Source organism: Mus caroli, chromosome 9 (genome assembly GCF_900094665.2).
Source record: "Mus caroli chromosome 9, CAROLI_EIJ_v1.1, whole genome shotgun sequence".
Classification (NCBI taxonomy): domain Eukaryota; kingdom Metazoa; phylum Chordata; class Mammalia; order Rodentia; family Muridae; genus Mus; species Mus caroli.
The window spans coordinates 93,111,440-93,128,574 of record NC_034578.1 but is presented as its reverse complement, the minus strand read 5'-3'; the positions used below and the strand labels follow the sequence as shown (position 1 = coordinate 93,128,574).

Sequence of the window (17,135 nt, the reverse complement as noted above, 5' to 3'; positions counted from 1 at the left end):
CACCTTCTCTCTAGATGAGAGCCTAGAATTTTCCTGTCTTAACCCTGATCATTACTATACTGTCTCATAGATTCTTTACAGCAATGAGTATCTTATTTGTCTTCATGTGGCCAGAACTCAGAAAGGGTCATGGTGTAGGGTTGATGCTCCCTAAATGACTGGCAGGTTAGTTCATTGATGGGTGCATGAAGGAATCCATTCACCCAAACAAAGCCCTGGCTGTCTGCAGGAAACCAAGCTACTAAAAGCCCCAGTGGTTCTCCCAACTCTTGAGGCTCCTCTCACACCTTCTCTTGTGTGGTAGTTGTACCTGCCTGGACATATGTGACACTTTTATCTGCATACCAATGTATGTCTGAACAGACCAGGATCAAGTCAGAGGTTCAAATGATATTGGACTCTTTCCTGAGACACCTAGGTCAGGAGTAGGCACAGACCTCAGTAAGTACACTCTCTCCACTCTGACACAGAAAGAGAAGTCAGAAGGTGAGCCCACCCACCTCCATCCTTGAGGAATAACCACTATGCTTCCATCTCTTCCCCTTGCAGGAGCATCCTCGGGTATCATCGATCTCTTGCCGTCCCCTAGCGCAGCTACCAACTGGACTGCAGGGCTGCTGGTGGACAGCAGTGAGATGATCTTCAAGTTTGATGGCAGGCAGGGTGCCAAGATCCCTGATGGGATTGTGCCCAAGAACCTGACGGACCAGTTCACCATCACCATGTGGATGAAACATGGCCCCAGCCCCGGCGTGAGAGCCGAGAAGGAAACAATCCTCTGTAACTCAGATAAAACTGGTGAGTCTGTAGCTGTAAGCCTCCCCTGATTAAATGTTTTCCTTTGTAAGAGTTGCCATGCTCGTGGCATCTTTTCATGGCAATAAAACCCTAACTAACACATTGTATAATTATTTTCAAAAGCTGTCTTTGAATAAGAGGATCTTGTCATCTTAAAGCCATATTTTGAAAAGGGAGAGTGGAAGCTAACAGGTGCTGCATGTTTCTCTCATGCCAGGCCTGCACAAGGATCTTTGGGCTTGACCAAACCCCATCACTTACAGATGGGTGACCTTGTTATAGTATTCTCTTCCTCAGAGTTGTTTTTGCTGATTAAGTAACTTAAACATACACGAAGCTCTCAGAATAGTGCTGGGCACGTAGAATGCATCGTTGGTATCTGCTACACCTTTTCTGAACCTTTACAAGGAATTTTATGAGTACACAGTTGTGGGAACATCCACTGAGAGGCCACACATCCTCCCAAGTAGTTACACAACCAATAAACAGCAGAATGTAAAGGTCAGTTTATGTACTACTGAGTCACATCTTGTGCATTTATCACTGTGCCTCCGTGGACATACACACACACACACACACACACACATACACACAGGTGTCTTGAGATCTTTTGCAAGATTTTCAACTCTGCCTTTAATTGTGATTCCAGTCTCCCATTGCAAATGTAACTTTTATTAAAATATTCAAATAAGTCAGTGTTGTTAACTGTAAGACAGTGCAGAGGGTAGCCAGCGGCTCAGCGCCTGGTGTCAGACAGCCCAAGTCCTCAGCTCAACGAGACGGCTGCTTAAGTATGACCCTTGAGGAGTTATTAAGCTCCATGGGCCTCAATTTCCCTGTATGCCAAATGGAGGAAGTAAGCATGAAATAACATACGAAATCATTTAAATCCGATACAGATCATCAGTTGGGGTGGTATCATTGGCACCATCATTGCTATTACTATTTCTGAGTTTATTCCATTTCATGCCACTACAGTGTCCTCCATCTTTTCCATCCCACTTGATCCCTGTAGAGTATGTTAATTACTTTTCTTCTAGACAGACACTAAGCCAGGGTTTTTGCCTACTCACATGACTGGTCTTATGTAGAAGGAGGCAGCACTAGCAATAGCTTTTCTCAAGACCTTCATGCAGGGAGGATGTTATGGGCACGAGGTGACACAGAGCTTGGGGCTTGGCTTAGTGGCCTTGTCCCAGCAATACCGAGTGGCTGCACTGAACATCCTGACTTTAGAGTCCATGGCACACTGAGGCCACAGCTTAGGGTGATGCAAATGTGAGGCAGCTGATCAAGACCTAGCAACCACAGATATTGTCTCTTGAATGTGTGTCAAGCACTCTCCCAGGAGGGCTTGAATCTGAAACAGAAGGGTTAGAGCCATGGGCAAGGACAACACTACTCCCTAGAACAGTGTTATGTCTAGAACCTCTTATTGCATATCCTGGAGCCAGACTCTTAGAATAGAGGCACTACTGGTTATAAGAATAAACCAGCAAAGCTTTATAAAGTATACGTGCCAGGGCCTCATCCTAGCTACACAGGCCAATACCTCAGGGGACTCTACAGGGCAGCCATGTCTGCAGTCTGCAGTGATGTCTTCCAATCACAGTGGTTCACCATCAGGAGGCTCAGAACCTCAGAGCTGCAATGTTCTGCAAGGTGCCTCAGCTCTGCCCTCACAGGAAATCATACCTTAACAATTAGCTTGAGATTGGCACAGAGGGCAGGAGACATGATATAGTGGAGAACAGCGCTTGTTACTAAGGGTTTGATGTCTGGAACCCACGTCATAGAAAGAGAGAACCAATTCATGCAAAGTTTTCCATGACCTCCACAAGGACAAGGTTGTACTCATGTGCACAAACATGTATGTAGACATTAATATATACATATGCATGTGTACACACACATACACACACATGCATGTGCATACATACACATGCACATGCATACACACACACATACACACACATGCACATGCATACACACATCATAAATACATATTTAAAAAACAATTGTTACAGCAAAAATGGAAAGGGTCTGGTCTAACTTAGCTCCTGGCACAGAAAGTAATATAAATGCAAAAGATTAGGGTTTAATGAAGGCCTGATTTAGACTTTTATCTCATATCAAAAAGTCTTTCCAGGGGAAAAGTGATAGATGCTGCAGCAGAAATGGGAAAAGCACAGGAAAGTATCAAAATACACAAACCACCTAAAATCCAAACACTTGGAGAGATGTCTGGTAAAGTTCTGTACACTTCATTTAAATGTTACTTTTATTTCTATAAATAAGTGGAGTGCCTTCCCATTTCAATCTATTTTAATAATACACATGGGATTATTGTGCTGTGAATAACTCAGGACATGTGTGTGATAAAGTATCCTGCTTTGGAGGGGTGTTCATGACAAAACGTCACATAGTCCACACCGGCCTTGAACTTCTGAGCCTCCTGACCCCACATCTCAAGTACTAGGATTGCAAGCATGCTCCACCATGCCTGCATGATGAAATAGCCTTTGGAAACTAAATGACATGCCAGTTTAAAACTCTGCCATGTGGATTTATCATACTTTATGTAATGGCTTCTTTTGTCGGCTACTTAGAGTGTCTCCTTTTAAAGGCAAATAAAACAGAGCCTTAGTGAGCCTTCTGGAATGCAACCTTCACACATTTCTGATTGTTTCCTGGCTGGAAGTTGAATTACTAAGCCATAGAATATAAATATTGAGAATTTTTTAAGTGAAAATGATGAAATTGGCCTTCATGGGCATCACATTGCTTTCTGTTTAGTGTACTGAACAACAAAACACAGTAATGCTGGTCCATTATAAAGTCCTCTATAAATAGTTGAAGATCTCCTCTGATTAGTCAGCAAAGGTTCACTGAGGAAGAAAGAGAGACGCTTAAGCCACCATTGCCATTATCACCAGTAAAGCTCTCAGTGGCTGCCACTCTCTTGTGGGTCTCCTCATTCATTGTGTAGTGGTGGGTGTGGAGGAAAAAGCTCTGTCTGGTCCAGATATGCTGAGACAAGAATCCTTGCATTGTTTGGTCTGGCTTTACTTAGCCATCAAAGAGAAAGAACCAGTGTTGAGTGCAGAGGCTTTTATTGACAAAACCAGCAGGCTGTGTGTGTCGCCTCTAATCACTACCTTCCACTTGCCGGAACTTGGTCACAGGGCCTTCACCCAGCCCCGGAGAGACTGTGCAATGCAATTAACTATATACTGGGTCAAAGGAAGCAGGACTTGGTGCACATGGAGCAGTGCCTCTGCCACAAGGGACGCATGGCCTTTGGTGGCCTTTGTCTCTATTCTCTCTGCTGGCCTCATTCTTTATGAGAATCATGCTATTGCCTGTTACCACCCACAATTCCTTCCCAGATCCTGCCAGCTCCCTATAATCCCTTCATACTCACAAGATCCCTTCCTTTTCGAGTACAGTTGCCCTTCTCATTTTGAGTTCAGCTGGAAACAATGAATGATAAGTGGACATGCATCGTGTTTGACATTTCCTGCAGGGAATACTAAGATGGGGTTGGGGGGCAACCTGGCCTAGCCCTGACAGAGCATCAGCCTGGTAGTGAGTGCTACAATGGATCTCCAGCCTATGGGAAAACAAGGATGTGTCCACAGCTCTGGAGTGACTAGAAAACTGCTCAGAAGGATTGCAACTGTAAGAACAGGAGGGAACCCTACTCCCTGCTGCCCGTTGGCTGACCAGGAGATGCTGCTGGTTGTTTGTGTGTTGATCCACAGGTCTTCAGCAGTGAGGCAGAGGGAAAGGGCCTAGGCTGAAAGATACTCTAGCAAAGGAAGTCTGTTCTTCTAGTCTTCTTGGTCCACCTCCTCACCCTAGTTGATTATAAATAAGGCTTTTTCCTTTTCCTAACAGCTCTTAACAGAAACCCAGAAAATTACTTACACAATCCTGAAGGGGCAGGAAGTATTTAGCAGAGGCCATGTGGGCAAGAGAATGACACCCCCCCTCCCCCGTTGACCTTGGGCAGGCATCTTGAACCAATTCCTGTGTTGGAAGAATTGGCAGTAATCTATTTAGTCAGAGCCAATCAAGGTTTATCTTTAGAGATGAAGCCAGTATTGACCTCATAGCAAGGTCATAACCGGGCCAGAAGAGTTTTGCCAGTCCAGAGGCTAAGAGTGGCCATCCACACACTGGGCACATGGAGTGACGGCCCATCCTCTCTCTTGCCATTTTTGCATTGGGTTCTGGAGAATGCTGGTGCTTGGGTGGAACCAGCCTCTGACATAGCTGTCTGTGATGCTGTAGTCCCCAGGCACAGCAATGGCCTTTATAATAACCGACAGCCACTGAACATCTGTTCCAGCCAGCTGCTTTACACACATTTCCTCATTGTGGCAATTAAGATTCTATCCATTACAGAGATGGTAAGTCCAGATCAAATGGTATCAGATAACTAAAAAAGAAATCAAACGAATGCAGAGAATATAGACTTCCTTGTACCTGAAAACTCCTAGATCTATGATGGCTTTGTGGTCATCTTACAGGTAAAGTGTGATCAAGATCCACGTTCCTGTTCTCTGCATTTTCTCAGATCTGTGTCTAGACCTGTATCAGTTTAAGATGAGCAGATAAGGGTGCAGCTGCTGCAGACCTCTGGTTATACACTGCACTTCCCCAGAGGAAAGAAGCCACCCCACAGGTTCATGTTCTGCTGGCACCTATCCCAGAACTGCTTAGGAAACTACTAACCATTGGCCTGGACCAAGTCCTCCCTGCCAGTTCTCAGCAGAGACCATGTTCTCTGACCTTAGGCAGGCATCTTGAACCAATTCCTGTGTTGGAAGAGTTGGCAGGAGTCTATTTAGTCAGAGCCAACCAAGGCTCATCTTTAGAGATGAGGCCAATGTTGACCTCATAGCAAGGTTTATATGAAGGTATAGGAATCAGGCACAGTATTCCAGCTCTAGGTTACCTTAAACTAGCCCACTCCCTACTCTAATGCAGGTCTTAATGGATGGCTATGCTTATCCCCGTGCATGGCCATGAACTCATTTACCCACCTATAGCACACATGCCTCCTAGTAAATTTCTCTGGAGTTCTACAGCCAAGTAAAACATGACTTCTCTATGTGTTGGTACAGAACAGCTCGTTTCTTGCCAGTTGGTAGTGTCCTGTGGCTCTAAGTGTCATGGCTAAAACCATGTCATAAGATTTCCTAAGCAAGTAAGAAAGTCTTTCTATCAGAGGAAGAAAAGGTTCCATTGATTGATGGCCGTGCTTGGGGGGTGGGGGGGTGATTATTCATCGCTTTGAAGAGCCACGGAGTTATGTCTAATGTTGGAAAATCAATTTGTCTCCTCCTAGCAGCTAAAAGCAAGGCTGCCCCTCTTAGCATAGATTACGGAGACAAAAGAGATGTGTTTTGTGGTCACTGTGTCAAGACTGACAAAATAAAACAAATCCCAGAACTCTAGGAGAAAGCAGCCATGCTGTAGAGTCCAGAGAAGCTGATGTGATCGGCAGAGAGCCCTGTAAGTACACACAATGAAGCTTTCACTGGGCTCCGATGGAGTATGACTTGGCCCAGGGTTTTGAAGGCAGGGTCTCAGAAGAAGTTTTGCTATGGGCCCTACCAGAGGTTATTCTACTTCAGTGTCTTCCCCCAAATATGTTCTAGAAAATTCATCAGAACCACTTATAGATGGGAAAATAAGAGAGGCTATCTCTTTGTTTTCTGAACTGTACCTAGCAACTCTTTGGTGGAAGCAGACAGAGAGGTTCTCTCATGCTTCAATCCCATTTCTGCCTTTCAGAAATGAACCGGCATCACTATGCCCTGTATGTGCACAACTGCCGCCTCGTCTTCCTCCTGCGGAAGGACTTTGACCAGGCAGACACCTTTCGCCCTGCAGAGTTTCACTGGAAGCTGGACCAGGTAAGACTCTCAGGGACATGCCTTCTCCTTTGCAGAGAACACCAGTTTGCTCTCAGGGTAGTGGCAGTGGGTTGGCTCTCCAGGACTGCTTAGTTTCTTGGTTTTAGAAAATTCAGTTCAAGAAGGCAGATAGCATCTTAGGTCAGGGTAAAAACTGAAAGCCAGTAGTGAGGGAAAGTGTGCTAGCTGAGATGCCACAGGATCAGAGGACCTGTGGACCATTGCACCTGCATCTGCTATGCTCACTCCTTGTTGAGCCCACGGGAAGATGTTTATCCTGCCCCCCCCCCCGACCTGCTGAAGATCTTTGTTGATAGATATATCTTTGGTCTTTGTGTCAGTGAGCATCATGTCTGCCCTTTGATGCTTTCCTCCTTTGGGTACCAGTATGACTTGCTTTTGGTGACAGGCAATTGAAAACAGGGACAAGAGGACTTTGAAAAAAAAAAAAGCCACGACAGAGCATTTCTGAAGTGGAAAACCTGACTCATCAGAGCTTTATGGCTTGATCACAGGGGCTGGTACATCACACTTCTCCATAACAAAGCTGTGTCTGGGTTGAGTCCAGAGCTTTGAAGTGTGTGTTCCTGAGGGTGGTACCAGAAACCACTCATTTGTGGGGAAGGACACTGCACAGCGAGGAAGCAAGACTGATATGGCCTTCACTTAGAGATGAAACTGGGCAGGGTTTCATTTTTTAAAAAATAGTATTAATTCAGCAAAAGAGAGAATACCAATAGGCAGGAATGAGATGTCACCTAACGATGCTCATTTTATAGTCCCCAACGAGTTAGGTCTCAACCTCTTATTTTGATCTTCTGTGACTTACAGGCCTATTTTCTCTCTTGTGTGCCCATTGTATGTAATGCTACCTTGTCCTTTCTGATGCTGATGTTTCATAATCCTGCATTTTCTCTCTCCTGTTATTCTACCTCTTTCCCATCCTCTCCTGAACACCCCTACCCTTCAGCTCCCAGTAGGATTGACCTCAGCAAGAACTTACTCACACGGAGACATTAGTGATGGCTGCCCCTTCCATCCTCAAAGATGATCACATGTATGTTCGGTGTAACCCAGATATCTCAACCCAAGGACTCTCCTCTTATGGAATCTGTGCAGTGTGTGAAAAGCAAAGATGTTGTGCTCAGGAGACAGAGTGGGGAGCCAGTGGCAACTGTCTGGCCTGATCTTAGTAAATGCAAACCCTGCTGGATCCTGGGTGTCTGAAAAGACAGCATATGTGTTCGTCTGCATTTCTTTGTGTTAGGAATTCTGGGGCATGTAGGAGTGGTAAAACGTTGACATTGTTTATATGATTTCTCAGCAACCTCCCAGCTATGTCCTGAAGTGCCAGATGGCTTTTATGGGATGTTTTAAAATATATAATACAAATTGAAGTGAATTAAAATAAATTCCATATTGTGAGGGGTTCTTTAATAAGAACATTGCCATACTGGTGGAGATAATTATAGATACCCAGAGGCACTTTCTGAGATGGGATTGAGAAGGAAGGATACAAGCAAATGAAGTTGCAGGGTTTGAAATTAAAAATAGACAAGGAAGGAATCCTGGTTGTATAGATAAATATATAGTGAATGTAGCAATTCTGAGAGCCATGCATTTAAAGAGGAACTGAGTCACTGAGCAATGCCCTGGTCCCAGGGATGTTCCTTTGGCTAGTTTTGTTTTGTATTGTTTTGTTTTGTTTTGTTTTGTTTTGTTGAGCCTGCTCTGTAGCAGGCAGGCTGCATATATGAGACCATCCCCAGCCCTGCCACAGGCTTTCCATGGGGCCTTCCTGGCAGGAGACTCCAGCCCCAGTGACTTGCCTATGGTCCACAGCAAGCCATGGCCAGCACCTATCCTTTCTCTCATGTTACTCCTTTGGTGAGCATGCTGACTTAAAATGTAAGTCATAGACAGAAATTACATCTATTATACAAAATATTTGTAGCTTTTATAGAACCCTACAAGCTAACAGCTCTTTACTTGGCATAAGCTCTGTATTTGTCTGTGTCTAACCTTGTGCAGGCTACCTTAACAAAATACCCTGGGCTGCATGGCTTAAGGGAAAGATGTTTACTTTCTCATGGCCAATAAGGTTGGGAAATGCAAGGTCAAAGCGCTTGTTAATGCATGATCTAATGAGATCAGTTTTCCTAGATACAGAGGGCTTCCTTTACCTGCTTTGTCCTCAATTCCAGAAATAGAAAGATGGCACCCTCATGTCTGCTCCTCTCAAAAAGAACCAACCCTGCTAAATGAAGTCCCAAGTCTCACTCCCTCATTTTATTTCTGTTGCCTGCCCTGGGTCATAACGCCAAATATACCTGGGATTTAGTATTTCATACTGTGAGCTTGGGGAGGACAGAATTCGGGCTGCAGCATTTCTATACTAACCTTGGGAAATCCTGTACTAAGTCTTGTGAAAGTCAGAGGACTTCTTGCTATCAGACATCCTAGCTCATAGGGATAGTTGGCAGGGGAAGGAAGGAGGCTGTAGTGAGGAGGGCACAGGAACTCTCCACAGTGCTCACACTGCCAACCCAGTGGTGTGTATAGGCCAGCCCATGGAACCACCTTTTTTTCGTCCTCAGCTCCCTGTTATGGGCGAACCTTTCCTGAAGTTTCTCTCATGTAAACTACATGATGCTCAGAACATACAGACCTGATGAAGCTTCTCGACCAGGAACTACCCTGGCACATCTCCTGCCCCTTGTTTGTCAGACTCGTCATGACTCTTTCTGCACTGCCATCACATGGTTATCCCTCCCATCTGCTTCCTTAGTGCCAAGCTCCTGGAAGAAGGGTGGTGTCTTACTCAGGCCCAGCTAGACAGAGTATGGCATAGCTCCAAGTACATAAGATAGTCCAGATAAAATGTCTGCATAACAGTGAAGGGATGTGGAGGGAGAGACAGTAAAGCCAGAAGAAGGGGAAGAAAGAGAGAGATGGAGAGAAGAAAAATCAAGACATCTAAAAACAAACAAACAAACAAAACAAAACTTCTGGTGATGAATTGAAAATTTTGTTCACTTCACTGGTCATTCAAAATTTTAAATTTTTGCCATTGTTTTCCTTACTCTTTGGTTCTTAAAACAGTGTTTATCTCTTATCTTTTTATCTTATTTCAAAGATCCAGTTGGATTAGCCACCAGTGAGTCTATAAATGGCCTTTGCCAAAAATTATTCAAACTGGTCTAATATGGTGTGTGTAACTAAACTCCTGGCCTACCGTGGGAATTCTCAAAACCTCCTATCGATTCTAATGCCTACTGGGCCTTTTTTATTTCTGCTCTAAGTGGCTTATTCTGTAAGTTATACTCTGTGCTTCATCCCCAGATCAGTGTAAAACTAGAAGCTTTGGCTATCTAGAAGTTTCCATGATCATGGGTTAAAAAGACTGTTTATAGTCTCATGTAGGAAGTGCTTGGGCACATAGCAGGGCACAACCCTAGTAGGGAGGGCAGGCAGGGCTATCTGATGTAGCCCTGTGGATAAGAGTCTAAGAAAGCATCCAGAAGGAACCCTGGAATGGAAAGGTACATGTGCAGAGACAGGCATCCAAGATGGTAGACAGTGAATAGCCCAAGTGTTCAAATTTAGAAAACGTGGACCAGGCAGGAATTAAGTCCAAGTAGATTTTTATGTCCTGTCACCCTCCTAGGCAAACAGGTCATAATCAAATTATCCATTATTTCCATTACTCAATATAAGACCATGAATTTTATGGATGGTCAAACTCAGAGAGTCTTGTATGTTATATATCACAACACATTCAAGCAAATGTAAGTCTGCCTAGAACAATACCCGAGACCAGTGGTAGGGACTAATCTCTCCTGTCTCCCAGCCACTGTACCCAAGTCCAGATCAGTGCATTTGAACAACTGGCCTGTAATTACCATTGAAGCTAGACTATAATGTTTTCCACATAGCTCTTCAGGGTGGCCATGAGTGAAGCAGTTGCTCACGCCCCAGAGGCATCATGTGTCTCCACCCTTTTTCCCTACACTGATACCCCAGAAGGCCTTTGCCAAGGCACATGAATTGCCTGTAGGTGTAATGAGGCAGCCCCAGGAAATGCCTCTGAGAATCCAGGGCATCTCACTGAAGTGATGCTAACAGCAAGGGAAATGTCATTTTAATAGGATTTTTTGCTCACAGTCTACTAATGCAAATCCCTCAAGCCAGCCGTCAGTCATGTACCAACTCAGACAAGAGCTCCAGCACATACAGGGAAAGGTTTATCAATCTATGAGCCCTCTTGACTTCAGTATTATTTGGATAAGATTGATTCAGTGTTGTGAATTCTGGTCGTCTTCCCTTTAGAACTGTTGGTATTTGAATGGTATTTCCTGGGACTCCCATTGAAGGAGATAGCTTGAGTGACAGACTCAGTGAGACAGAAAGAGCACAGGTGTCCCAATTCCTATGAGGAAAACAAAGTATCTGTGGAGAGCATAGAGCCCAGAAGAGGCAGAAATCGGTCACGTTTGGCCAGCCATTTTCTTATCTGTGCATCAGGGACAGAGACAAGAGGGGTATGGCTCACGCTGAGGGAGCTCACTGGTTCATGGCCAGTTAATGTTCCCTGGTAGTGTTCTCCTGCAGGGGCCTCAGACTCTAATAATTCTGGGCTACTGGGAGAAGCAGCTGGATTAAAGAGGCTCAGCCAGGTGAAGCCAGATACCTAGTGAAATAAAGATCTGTCTCTAGGCCATACATCTAGGCCTAACACTGTAATTTCAACTATCTGGAAGCTGAAAATCAGGTTTTCATGTAAGCCATCCCAATTTTCAATATGTTCTTCTTTTGGAAAGTTATAGCATTAGGCCAAACTGAATATTATGCAGTATACCTTTATCTTCTGACTAGGTTATTCTGTTCATTGAAAAGGGCACTTTTGATTTTTAACCCCCCCCCTTTCTCTCTCAGAAGTTTAGATCTTCATAAATGAAGTTTATTGTGTGCTTCTTCTAAAAGAAAACCTCTGTGTGTGTGTTTACATTTGGGTGCGTGCGTGCCATGGCACATATGATAAAGTCTCTGACTGCCACGATACCATGGCTAGCTGCCTCTCAAGCTCTCTTCCTCCCATCATGCCATAGGAGTGCTTAGATTTTCAAGCTTTCTTTTCTATATCTGTATTTGTATGAGTTCCAAGGATCCAAACCCAGGTCCCCGTGCTTGCATGAGAAATGCTTTACCGGGTGGACCATCTTCTCAGCCTCTGCTTGTGCACTACTTTATGCTTCTCATTCTCCCAGCTCCATAGCTCACCTCCCTGGAGAGGGAATGAGTACATGGTAACCAACACTTCCAGGCCACACCCAGAGGGAAGGGGTGGGAGGACACTGACTCCCTCCATCTAGGCCACTAGTATTGGCAAGGTCTTCCTCTTTCTACATAAAGGAGACAGTCACAGGCCTGAATTTTCCCACAATGGGGATTTACACACATTTGTCTTAAGCCAAGGCCTTTGTCTCTCAAGTCCATTGTTCTTACATAGAATGTGAAAGGTCCTAGAGGAAGATTTTAAAAGATCTCATCCTTTATTCTTGGAGAAGGGGCGTAGGAATGATGCAAAGGCAGTTTCCTTGCATTTGCCCATTCAGCCACACTGGGAGTCAAATGGGTTAGTTCAATCATTATTATAGCCAGTGCCAAGGAGTTAATTAGAGAATGGTCAGTCCAGTCCAGACCAGTCATCTTAATGAGCAAAATAATTGGCCATTGTCAGCACTCCAAATCTGCTATTAAAGACTCACTCCTGGGCAGGCTGGCATTGTTTCTTCTGATGTGAGGCCCCTGCCCTGCTCAGCAGCCCACCTTAAGCTGTCTCCAGTAAAGCCTGCCTTCCTTTGAGAGCAAGTGTCCCAAACAGACAGGGAAGGTTGAGTGGAACTCTTGTGTTCTCATGCAGGTAGACTGCAAAGCAGATTTTTTTTCAAAGAAACCAATCTGTGTGGTTATTATGTGTCAATAATGGATACACAGAGGGTCCCAGGCACAGTGGCTCTCACTATCATATATAAAGAGAACCTAGAGAGTTTATCTTTCAATATGTAGGAATACCACCAAGCCCCTGCTCCTCTTAGAACCCACCCCTCTCCAGCCTCTTTCCATCTCCAGCAAAGCTTCTAGTTCTGGGGGGAGAGGTAGCTACATGGTTTCATGGTGCTGGCAGAGAATGGTCTCCAGGCCCCCAAGGCATAATCAGGCCTCTGAGGTCAGTACTGCAGTGTTGAGTGATCTGGTCACTGAGAAGGTAATAAGAGGCATGCTTGCCCTGTTTTCTCTCTTCATCAGCCTTTCATGGGGCCCTTGGTCCCTGCTGCATAGCTGCCACTGTGGCAGACAGAAAACCCCCCCCCAAGACATTATTCTTCTATATACCATGTGAATATATCCTCTTGTGTGGCAAAAAAAAAGTGTTTGCATCTGTGAGCAGTTAATGAGCTTGAGATGAGATAGTTCTGTATTACTTTTATGGGTCCAATAGAGACAAGGCTCTAAGTGGGAGGGAGGCAACAGGAGACACAGGAAATATAAAGATGGGAGGAGAGGTCCAACATGATGCACTAGAGTATGGGAGGCCACAAGCCAAGGAGTTTCAAAACCTTTTCAAAGTGGAAAAGTTTCTTCTCCAGAGCCCTCAGAAGGGATTTTGCCATACTGACACCATGATTTTAGTCTACTGGAACTTATTTCATCCTCTGACCTCCAAAACCATAAGATCATAAATCTATGTTGTTTTAAGCCACAAAGTTGGAGGTGATTTGTTATAGCAGCAAAAGGAAACTAATACATCACCGTGCGCCTTGGGGAGGTCTTGGAATCATAAATCAAGCCACGTGTCCCATCCCCTTGCATCTTACCGAGGTGACCCTGAGCCATGTTTTCAGAACAGGCCTATAGTCTCCTCTGCACACCAGTGCAGGCGCCTCAGCTGCAGGTTTCCTGAGACCCACCATTTCTAGAAAGGCCCTAGAAGGGAGGGAGGAGGAGGCTGTCTAACAATGACCTTCAGTGCTTGTGCCTGGCTTCCTACCTAGCTTGGTTTCTCACTGGCCCCTGGATGAGGCTATGCAAGTGACAGATTTGGGGCTCTCTTTCCCCTCTGAGATGCATTATACTTTTGCCTAAGGGACCAGCAAAGGGGAAAAGGAAAAGATTCTGCCTTCATTGAAAGAAAGATTGCATACTCTGTGTTTTAGTCTTGAAATGTTAAACCCAAGTCAGAGAATGTTCTTTGTCTTGACAGAACCTTCCCTCAGCTTAAGGCAGATCAAGCTGATATGAATTTATACGGTGCTGATTGAATCTAACACTGTTCCTAAAAGGCTCATGTGTGAAAGGCTTGGTTTCTGGCTGATGAGCTTTTTGAGTCCTGATTGCATGGTTGAAGGTTCTAATTTCAATGGACTATAATCCGTTGAACTCATGACCTGATATTGGGAGGGGGACCTGGTTGGAGGAATTGATCACTGGAGTATGCCCCTGAAGAATACATCTTATACCTGGACCCTTCCTTCCTCTCTGTCTTTCTGCTTCCTGGCCACCATGATGTGACTAGCCTTCTCCATACACTGTCACCATTAATATATTCTGTCTCACTTCAGGGCCAGAGCAATAGAGTCAACCTGCCTTACACTGATACTCTGGAAACCGTGAACTTAAATACTTTCTCCTTCAAGTTGCTTCTCTTGAGTATCTTCCTTTAAAAAAAAAAAAAACAGAAACAAAATACCAGCTCACATACATTCTCTGGCTAGCACTGATGCCATCCCCAAAGTACAGAAACCCACTTCAGCCTCCCCGCAGTTCATAGTACACACCACTATGCCTTTAAATCTGCTGTGCCAATGCTTTCTCCAGGGTAAGATCAGCCTACTTAGCTACAGTGAGTACAGCCTAGAAAGGAAGGCACTGTTACTGCCGAGATCCTTTTTACCACTGAGTGGAGGAAGAGAAGCCTGCCCAAAACTGGGAAGTAATTGTGAGAAGTGCCCTGTACCTTCTCAGAGGACCCTCAGGAAGGAGACTCCATAGTCCACAATAACAACAATGTGAATGTTCATTTAGCTGGATATCCTTTCCTGACTCATTCTTCTCACTGGATCTGTCTTGGAACCCAGAGTCATTATCTTAGTGACATCTAGGCTCTACTAGAGGTGTCTCGTGGTACAAAATGAAGTGTCAGGTCATGGGTGGGAAATTAGCAAGAAGAGACTGCTATGATTATGAAGAGACTTCTGTGGAGAGGGAGTGCCAAGACTAGGGGAGGATAGCAACAGAGGACCGGAGTGGTTTAGGGAAGATCAAGCCAGGGGGGGTAGGGAAGCATTGATCAGTAGTGCCAGATACGACAGCATCTGTGTCCCTAACTGAAGGAAAAGCACAAGGAGTAGGTAATTCTATGTCTTCTGGCAACATCATCACCTCACCGAGAGTTTCTACCTAGCCGTCAAGCCCACTTGAGCCATTTGTTTGAAGAGTCAGTGAAACCGTCTTTCTCAGATTTCTCTTCACTGCTCAAAAGGTTTGCTTCAGAGGACCCCATGCAAAAACATGGGTCAGGCTGCAAAGTGTAGAATCCTTAGTAGCAATGCTGCCTTCTCCCCTCTTGCAGTCCCTCTGAGTCATTCTCTCTGCCTGTTGGAGTCTAGAGCTGGCCAATTGCCTTCCTTTACCACTCAGAGTTGCTAACTGATCTACAGTCTCCTCCTGGGTGACAAACCCTACCCTTCTCAGGTCCCCTTTCCCTAAGTAGCACCTGCTCAGCAAAGCTTCTCTCTCCCATGGAATCATTATTTTTGTTTTAGCATGTACATCTGCCCAGAGGCAATGACTGCATGTTTTCAACAGACAGCCCTTAATACATATTTAAAAGCAATTCGAAAAAGAAGGCAATAAACCAGCATTAAAAAGAATATTGTTTTATTGTTAAATGAGGAAATGGTGTCAACACAGTTAAAGATGCTCAGTAAGTGAAATACCCTCTCAGATAATGAATTAAGCTGCCATCACCTCAGGTGGTCCTGAGGGAGGCAGCTTGGCTGAGTCACGCTCCTGCCTTTCCAGTTTCTTTCAAGCACCAGAGCCAGTGGGAAAGACGGGAGCTGGTGCCTTGGCAGAGAACCCAAATGTTTGCTTCAGTCAGTATCACTGATATTTTTCTATCAGAAAAAGAGAAAGAAAAAGAAAGAACTTAACAAAGTTGAGTCTTATTGTAAAATGTCCACCTCTGATGATAATGCTCCCTCAGGGGAGGTGTGTCCAACAATCATTGTCCCTGGACATTGAGCAGCCTTGGAGCCAACATTACTTTGACTATTACTTCATGGTTTGCACTTTCTTTTAACTCCTGGGATTTAGGCAGAGCACTCAGGTTGGGGATGAAGACTTAAACATAGCTAGGAGCTTCCATAGTTCTAACCTGACCAATAGTAGAGCCTTAACATGACCATAAAATGCCCAGATTCCAATAGGAAAAAGGTACCATTGCTGTTTGAGAATGTGATTAGTTGTGATGGACTCTCAGGGATGCATGCTAATCAAATGATGCACTGTCTATGGGGATGGGGCCTTGAGAGTAGTGCAATCTAGTGCTGAGGGTCTCAGGAACTTTTGTTGTTGTGTGTGTTTAAGAATTTCATACATTCATATAGTACACTCTGGTTAGATCTACCCCACCGTTTCCTCCTCTTCAAGTTCTCCCCTATTTTTTCCACTCCTCCCTCCAATTTCTTCTATTTTTTTTTCAACCAAATGAGTATAATGAGTGTTCCCTGTGCACATATGGCTGTGGGACTATCTACTGGAGCGTGGGTAGGATCTCAGGGCTTGGATTCCCGAAGAAAACTAACATTCCTTCCCATGACAGCCACCATGTGTTCATGGTTCCTAGAAGCTCCTCTCCCATACGCAAAGCTCTAGGCTGTCTTGGTCTCCTGAGGGTCATGTGCATGCAGTCACGAATACTTTGAGTTCATGTGCACAGCAGCCTTGTCATGGCAAGAGAATACTGTTTTGATTAGGAATGCCCAGTACCTCTGGCTCTCATGAATTTTTTTCTAGCCCTTCTTTCATGACACCCAAGTCTTAAGAAGAGAAGTTTCCCATTTAGAGCTGAACACTTGGTAATCTCTAATGCTCAGCGTGTTGACAAGTTGTGGGTCTTTGCATTAATGGACATTTGCTATAAAAATGAAGATTCTCTGACAAGGACTAAAACATTCACTAATCTGTGGTTATAAAAATAAGACCCTGGGACACTCGCCAGCTACCCACAACACCCGCCACAGGATCTTAAGACTTCTGGTGAGTGGAGCACAGCTTCTGCTCCAATCCAACTGCGCGGGACCTGAGACTGCAGTAGTTAGGGAAGCAGAAACCGGCCTGAGTAGG

General features: G+C 44.7%; 1 protein-coding gene across 2 annotated transcripts in view; it reads left to right on the top strand.

Annotated features, from left to right (window-relative positions):
* The window catches only part of Clstn2 (calsyntenin 2), a 582,382-nt gene that overhangs the window by 494,187 nt on the left and 71,060 nt on the right, over positions 1–17,135 (top strand). For both annotated transcript variants that reach the window (XM_029481768.1, XM_029481769.1), the window contains exons 7-8: positions 550–798; positions 6,604–6,725. In XM_029481768.1, coding sequence (XP_029337628.1) covers positions 550–798; positions 6,604–6,725 — 371 coding nt within the window. The remainder of the gene's footprint in view (positions 1–549; positions 799–6,603; positions 6,726–17,135) is intronic.